At 42.5% G+C, this 8,435-nt stretch overlaps 1 protein-coding gene across 1 annotated transcript in view; it reads left to right on the forward strand.

Annotated features, from left to right (window-relative positions):
* Positions 1 to 4,239, forward strand: part of LOC149343074 (ecto-NOX disulfide-thiol exchanger 2-like) — a 35,101-nt gene extending 30,862 nt beyond the window's left edge. Inside the window, exon 12 of the mRNA XM_089545594.1 lies at positions 594 to 4,239. Coding sequence (XP_089401720.1) covers positions 594 to 805 — 212 coding nt within the window. The 3' untranslated portion in view covers positions 806 to 4,239. The remainder of the gene's footprint in view (positions 1 to 593) is intronic.
* The last annotated feature ends 4,196 nt before the right edge of the window (positions 4,240 to 8,435 follow it).

Below are 8,435 nucleotides of genomic sequence, written 5' to 3' on the forward strand. Positions count from 1 at the left end.
TGGAAAAATTTTTGTTTTTTATGAACCCATTTGTTTTTGTTTTAGTGGCACTGTAATCAGTGTATAGAAGTTGATGGGTTTGTGTTAACTAGAATTCTTTCAAATTGTGCCAATGACAAACTGTGGTCTCCAAACTGGTCAGCCTACATTTGTACTAATTCATTTCAGATTTATAATTAATAATTCAGTTTATATTAAAGGAATTCTACTGCAGTTCAGTGTAGTGTAGAGACTAGTTATTGTGGCCAGTTAAAATATAAATTGGGTCTTAGTTTTCTCCGAGGGATTTGCGTGTAGTGGCACCACCCCTTTGTAGCATAGCGTCTTGCTAAGCTGTGACCATCAGTTGCACGTTTATCATTGTCTTGGCATGCTTTTGTGTTTTGCATGCCTAGAAGCCTGAAAAATGAAATTGGTGGGACAGTTGTTTAGTGTGGCTGGTTCCTTTTCACGGTGCTTGCGCTTTAACTTCTCAATCCTGACTGGGTGGCCCACTTTGGGAGCGTGGTCGTGCTAATGACATTGCTCTTGCTGTGATCGATCGCTCCTTGGTCTGACGTTGCCTCGACGGTGCTGTCCCTCCGCCTGCCCAGGATTGGTGTCCATGTTCCTGCACCTGCACCCGGATGGTGCCAGCCTGGACTACCTGTGGTCGTACGTGCACACCCGCGAGCCTGCGCTGCAGCCGTGTGACGTCGAGGTGCTCCTCTCCAAGTTCCCCACCCTGTTCCCACTCGAGGTCACTGGCGTTGGTGCCACCCTGGAAAGACGATGGAAGTTCGGCGGGTTTGCACCGTCTCTTTGAACCACTGCTCTCAACTTTTGTCCTCAGCCCTTCTTCTTTTGTTTTTGTTTTTTGCTCCCTTTCACACTCTGACATTGTTCTCAGACCTTTCATTGCCCTTTCACTTGACGACCCTCTTTGTTCCTATCCCCTTGCACTGTTCTCATCCTGTTAGCCACGACGTGGGAAGATTGAGCCTCGGCCGGCTCTGTTATAGTACATACTTTGACACTGTAGCACCATCAGAAGGACTTTGCTTGAGAAGCTTGTCGGAACATGTGTGCCACATTGTGACTGGGGTATGCACAACTTGCGTGCGAAGCAATCAGATTGCGTGTGAACGCTCATTCAGAAGAGTACGCGATGGACACTGAGGTCACGGCACATGCCTTGGAGATGATTTGAGTATCTGCGCTTTTCTGTGTATGTTTTGGCTACGTTGCATAAAGGTACAGGTTGGTTGCTTATTTGGGCAGCAGGCAGGAGTAGTCTTTGATGTCCTGCACCGAAGTTTATTCTTTGTGAAGCCGTTAATTCTGTTACCGTAGAATCTCAGTGTTGCAAACACAGTTGGTGCGAATTTTGTGATGATACGAATTCACAACATTCCCTGGCCAGTGTGCATTGTGCACTGTATGCGAAACTCTGGATGTTCTGAACTCTCTCCCACGCCACTACGGATGACGCGAATGTGCGAGCCACGGCCACATCCTTGAGTGCTAACAGCAGCCTGTAAATCTCCATCGCTGCAATCGCTAATCGTGCGATATGCACTGGTATGCCCACACATCGTCCAACATAGTGATTTCCAGTTGCTGTACGCACCGTGAGTAGCCAGTTGTGACCGCACAGCCGTTAATAAACCTCATCAGTCGTAAACAAATTTGTGTGAATGCATTTTCTATGCTTCTGCGTGTGAATTTTGTTCGTTTGGACGACAAAAAATTTCGGATGATACAAATTTTTTTCGCGACCCCATGAGATTCATATTACCGAGATTCTAGCTGTTGTTAGGTCGGTTTGCATCTAGGAAATACTGCTTGAGAGCTGTCATAGCTTTCTTTTCCTTGTATAGTGGCTTTTAGCTAAGTGTTTAGCCATGACGCCTGAAAGTGGCGGCCAAGTAACGAACGTTACCAAAGGGGTTCATACCTTGTGTGGTGTGCACCGCGACATTGTGTTATCAAATGCTGTGCTGTGCTATAAGACAGCAAACTCATCTTAGTGCCAGAAAAGGAAGCTGTCTACCCAGCTGGTCAGATGAAAACAGAGTAGTGCACCAGAATGCTAGCAGGTTCTCTCCTGCCGCACAGTGCCACTGAGCAGCTGGTGAAGGCATGACGTCATTAGCCCAAATGAGTCCTTTCATGCACGGCTGTGCCCTTGACCGGTTCATCATGATTTTTAGTAACGCAACAACTAAGGGAAGAGACCTTGCGCATTGCGATGTTCCTATTTTGTTTTTTCTAGTTGTTGAAAGTAAATTAAAGTGACATGAAGCAGAACATGCGTTATTCACCTTGAGTGCATTCGAATGCTGCTTGTGTTTAGTGCCATCATTGAAGTTCTCTTTCCATTTTTTTTTTAGTACTATAATGTGATTAAGATGTTCAACAAGCATACATTTTTATCAGACAGATATCGCCATTATTTCTTTCTTACTTGAGGCGTATTTTTGCCTTTCTTTGGTGATTACTTTACTGTAAGCTATTTTGTATCTCATTAGTGTTGCCAACACATACCTGGCTACTGCCAATCTTGGCTCAAAAACTGCGTGTATGCACTTTGACATCACATTGCACATTTTGGGCTTTTCAGTACAGATGCTAACTCGTAGCACAGGGTCTTTATAGATTGAAGAACTGTGGTAGTGATTCGTTCGAGATCACTTTAAATAAATGTGAGCATCACATTTGCTTGCAGCTTTTTCTTGAAGTGGTGCACTTCTGGTGATGTATTAGTAGGTGCTTCACTTCATTAGAATACTCCTTATATGCCAAAGACACGGTGATGCGGCATGCTCATGGCTATAGCATGCTTAAGGTTTGACGGGAAATGTCAACGTCTTTCATGCATATGAACGTGTGAAGTTTGATCGGTGTGCGATCGTCACAGAGGAAGATGGACATACGTGATTGCAACTATGCACGTCACTGCAACTATTTTACAGCGCGACACATTGTGATTACAAGGCAGCTACTGTGCAGCAGTTTTGACGGTTTTTCAAACACTTGATGCGGGCTTTGAATGTTTTTATTATAGAATCGTGCTATGCTGTTGAGCTGTTTCTGTCACATGTAAAAGACAAGTTGTAAAGACAAGTTGTTTTCTGCTCAGGTAATTTAATTATTGTAGCTAGCTTTGACCGTCAATTTTGTAACATAACAGTGGGCTCGCCATCAGTATACATGAGCAGCTTAGTATGCTTACTTGGCTCCCACATTTCTCTATTGTCTGCTTTGTGCTTTTTACGACCATTAGTGTTACTCCGAGATATTTATTGGTAGCATTTATTCTTCATGCAACTAGCGCTTCTGTGGTGAAATTGAATGTTTCAGTGCATACGTGTTCTTGTGGTCTTAGCTTTTTATTTTTTTAATGAAAATTGGCACCATTAAATATTTTCGTTGCTGTGCAGAATTCAGATTGGCAAGAATGTGTTGTTTGATGCTTGTCTTGCTGGCTCAGATCTTGTTCCTTTTTTTTTTTGGCTTAGTGTGTTGTACGCCTTTCACTACCCTTGTGGTAAATGTGAAGGCTACTTCTTAGGCTTTGCTCTCGGCTCCTGACCTCACAGACTAAACCTAGTGGTATCTCCATCTGGACTTTGGTATAATAGAAAATCTGTTGATTTCTGAACATAGTTGCCTAGCTTGGCGAGATTTTGTTGATTGCATAACACTAAACAATAACGGTTCATATATTGTATACAGTAATGTCATATATTCAGCCAATGATAACCTGTGGAACGATGGCATGATATTTTGCCTATGTACTAGTGAAGCTAGTATGGTGTAAATTTCAGTGCAATCATCCACTATATCCTGCCAAAACTCCTGCCAAGTTTGAGTCATTAACTGGATTTCGTAGTGCGCTCTCTTGTAACTTGAGGCATTGCTAAAAGAGCAACAAACCCAAGATCACTTGGAATGGCTGCATAGTAGGTTAGTGGATAGATGAGTGCTTTATTCGAATAAAAACAGCAAGTGACAGGTGTTAAAGCAGTTCCCCTTGCCGTGCAGTGGAAGGCAGTTCATTAAATAATTCACAGAAAATTCTAGAAATTCCATAAGACTCAAGGTGACCAGAAAAGGTTCACTTGTCTCATTCCCAGTTCCTTGCAATGCGCTCAGGAAAGTGGTGCGTCTTTAGCTCACCAAGCCAGATTTTCCAACTGTCTTAAAGCTCAGCTAAACTAGTGTTTCTCTGAGCTTAACTCAGAGAACCCAGTCTTAACCCAGTCATCGCTGTCACTTCTTTGTATTGGGGGGAAGTGAAAATTCTGGGCATGCCTTTTATTTTTCTCTAGATTCATTTTGCTTTCTTAATCTGACGCTCAGTGAATAGAGAAGCTTGCTCTTGTACTTAGTCCCATTAGTGGTAGATTAGTGATACCCTGCAGCTCTTTTCATTTCTGACTTTTCAGTGTAGTGACATAAGATAGCCAACCAAGCACTGCCTGGTTAACCTTCCTGCCTCTCATTTCTTCTCTCTCTTTCTCTGTCAGTGTAGTTAGGTGCCAGAGAGATTCTCTTTCTTGTTCTTTCTTTCCTAGATTGGATAGTGCTAAAGCGTGTTTGCCCAGCTTGCTGTGATACTGTCGGGACAAGGTTGCAGTTAGAAAGTGAAATCGAGCTGTGAAAAAAAAGAGTTCTGTGGAAGGAGTTTGAAGCCCTTGAACGTCGTGTAACCATGTTGGAGTCCTATGCTTCAGCACTGGTGAACTTTTAAAGATGCTCTGGTTGTGTCAAGACTAAGGAATGAAGCTAACAGTTTCTAGTTTCTGAAAGAATACTGTGTCCATGATGTGTGTGAAGGCAGGTTATGTTGAGGCCACAGAATAGTTTGCTTGGCATATGGTATTGTTGTTTTTTGTTTCTGTTAGCCTGAGTCACTTTAGGACGGTATACCCCATAAACCATTGTTTCTCTAGCAGTTTCTTTATGCGCATTTACCTGTAGACTTTACTGTGCTTATGTTTCTCTGAGCATGATTTACTCTGAAAAGCATTAGGTTAATAACTGCACTGCAGCAGCTGCTTTAATTTTTACTGTTTAAAAGCCATCCAATTCTTGCTGATAAACGTTCTGTCGTCTCTTGTATGATCTGAAATCCCTTTTACACATTTGTGTTTTTTACTTGAAATGGTTGCTTCCCATGGCGTTGTCATGTAGTGTTTTTCCCTATTTCACACATGTAATTCACGCGCTACTTCCATGCTCAACTGATGTGGCATATCTTCATTCTTCACTGCGTAGACGTATATAGAGATGGAACAGACAAAATCGTTCACACTTTCCAGTCAAGGATGGGAGCTTCCGTCCGTTTCATAGTTTTGTGCCCATTTTAGATCGCACTTGCATGAACTTTCGGGCATCGTTGAAGGGTAGGTATTACAAGCAGTAATAGAGTTCTTGTCAAGGGACTTGTGTAACGCTGTAACAAGTGAGAACAAGTCTATGATGTGCTTGTTAGTTATGTAGCTAACGCAGCATGTCAACAATGCCACAGAGTATTAGTCCTCGTATTGCTCATCACCTTACAACTTTTTGCCGCAGTCTTTTACCATCTGTGCTGTTCACGATAAACGCTTGTGTGAAGAGTGTCCGTGCCTGCTAATTAAGAGTGCTGTGTGTATATATTGTGTACAGCTTTGCAATGCTTTTTTCACTTTAATTTGATCTTGTGTTCAATTCTCTGTATAGTTGTAAGCTTTTATGTGTCAGACTTTGAACTGTAAATTCATACTCTTTATTTGTGATGGAAGGAATAGATTGCTACACATGGTTGTGATGGCACTGTACGTGGTGTACACTGCTGGCTCGGTGTCCTGTGGTACCTGCAGCTGCCTCTGAAGACCTTTTATTTATTACGTACCTTGCAACATGCTGCGTAAGTGATCAGTCATATCTTGTACATCACCAATCTTTTCTTTATTTGATGTGCTTTGTGGACGTGCATTACTGTTTCGTTGAGGTTTTGACGTGAATTGGAAATCTGTTTCCTGCATTTCAAGTAAAACAAAAAAAAGCGTAAACAACAAATAAGTGTTAAACTCTCCTGCTTTGATGTTGCTTTTGTTATGCTCTTAATGAGGAGTTTTAGTGTGCTTTGCATACTGAAACCAAAGCTACATAGAGCAAGAGTTGTCGATTATTTTTCCTTTATTCAGATCTGTATTGCGCGCTTGGCTATGTGATACTGATTTAGAGTGTGTGCCAGCGAAAATGCAACGATTGTGACTGTTATGATCCACCGTGTGTGCTTTTTATAAGCAGTCAAGGTTGACTTGTTTGGTTGGTTTCCTTGTACTCAATGCTGGTCAATGCACAATGCTGTATGAAGAACTGGAAATAAAGGAAGAACAATGCTGTATCAGCCTAAATTTTAGCAATATGCCAATATGCACAGAGTTGGCCTGCAAACAGCATTCTGCTGTTTAAGTGTTACATACTAATTTCTGCTGCATTGTTTTAGTACACTTTTGAAGCAAAAACTTCACTACGCTAGGCAAAGACAAGTTTCACCTTCAAATGACCTTGAGCTTCGAAAGCAACGGAAATTCGCATAACTGCCCCCTTGGAACAGTGGACACCGCAGTAATGCTCTAAGTTACATGGCTGGCGGTAGTGACAGATGTGCGCTGCATGCGTTGGCATTGACAACATTGTGGCAGAAATGCAGCACTGAAGCCATAGGCCTTCAGCGTTCATTGTGCTCATTGGTGCTGGCATTGATATTTTAGATTCAGATGATTTTAAGGAAAGGAAATGCACATAACTGGCTCCCTGGGTCAGTGGGCGCTTTGAGGTATGCGGGGTGAAGAGAGAGAGATGTGGGCTACATGCGTTAAAACATTGTGGCAGACGCACAGCACTAGTGTTCATTGGGTGAGCAAACTCTCGCGATCAACCATTAACTGCCACGTGACAGGGTGGCAGGGTGGGTGCACTGCCTATCCAGGGTCCCCAATGCACTCAACGTTAGAGATGCCATGCTGCATATAGTTGCCCCACATGCCATAGCTTTAATTCCCTCCCTAACCAAGTTCAACAGTAGTTGAACCGCAGAAAATTTTCTATGATGGCCTTCAATTCTTTTTATGGCTAGAATTGTACTTCAGTGTGACACTGTATTGAAAACATAAGCTCCTGTATCAGCAGCTGTATACAGCTTCATCATTTTGATTGCAACAAATTATGAAGCATGCGTGTGCACTGTGCTGTGCAATGTCATTTCATATTAATGAAGTGCAGCTGGTTGAAATTAATCCAAAGCCCTCCACACTTTCTTTGTACCTTCCTCTCTTTCTTCTTTCACTCCCACCATCCTCCCTTCCCTCACAGCCCGCTTTATGTCCGACGGTTACTGCATCTTTCATTTTAATTTCCTCGAAAACCACTTTCTCTATCCTTTTCTCCATTCCCTGCTTCCTTTGTGCTGTCCAAGTGTACATCTTGAGTGAGCTGCTTGTTGCTGTGCTATTCCTTCGCTGATGAAACAATTGCATTTTTGAAACATTTTAGTTGTCACAGTGAGCCTGTAAATGAAGACCACTCAAGGTGTCTATCGGAAGTGTGCCTGCGATGATTTTTTGGTGCTGGAAAGTTTATAAACCATGCCAATGAGAGGCAGTGGCGTTACAGCAGAAGGTGAAGCCAGGTATAGAAGAGCAAGGCTTGAAGGAAACTAATTTTCAGATCCAGCACTTTTTTTGAATGTGCTATAATGTCATTTCCACAACTGTGACATCAAGACAGACAGGTGGCAGCTGTGAGCTAGGTGAATTCGTTGAGGGTAATACGGCAAGTGCAGTGCAGCAGCAGAGAAAGCAGGCTGAAATGCCTCGCCAGGTTAGGTGCCTAAGCTGCAGTAATCGGATTACGTGTAGTCGAAAAGAAAAATGAAATGAAGTTGCCAGGTAGGGGCAGACTTGGCAGAGTAGTGTATAGCTCTTTGCATTACTGGATGGCAGGGCTAAAAAAAATGTTTGCAGTTGGCAATTCCACTATAGAATAGCCATTCACACTGCACATACTTTGCAATTTAGAGGAAATATGTTTCAGGTCCCCTTTAACATTACTAGTCAGCTTAGAAACTGTGCCATAAAGTGCGACTCTCTGTAACTGTCGATCATGCACCTTTAAAAGCTTATGCACAGGGGCGGACAAAAGTAAACGGAGCATGCTATTGGCTTCTAATATTTTTCATGCATTGCCTAATTGAAATTGCCAGCTGTGGTATATGCATGTTGGTAGTGGATGCTAGTGCACTTTCTTTAGAACAATGTTTCTCTATTTTTGATATAGAAGGCATGATCGCATTTAGAAAAGGGTACCGTGCTGTGTTTATTTATGCCCGGAACTGTACATGCATTGAAGGTGAAAAAGAATGGGCGGCATATCAGATTTGTTCCTGTTTCAAAAATACT

Source organism: Amblyomma mixtum, chromosome 5, assembly GCF_055824585.1.
Source record: "Amblyomma mixtum isolate Tamu chromosome 5, ASM5582458v1, whole genome shotgun sequence".
NCBI classification, from domain to species: Eukaryota; Metazoa; Arthropoda; class Arachnida; order Ixodida; family Ixodidae; genus Amblyomma; species Amblyomma mixtum.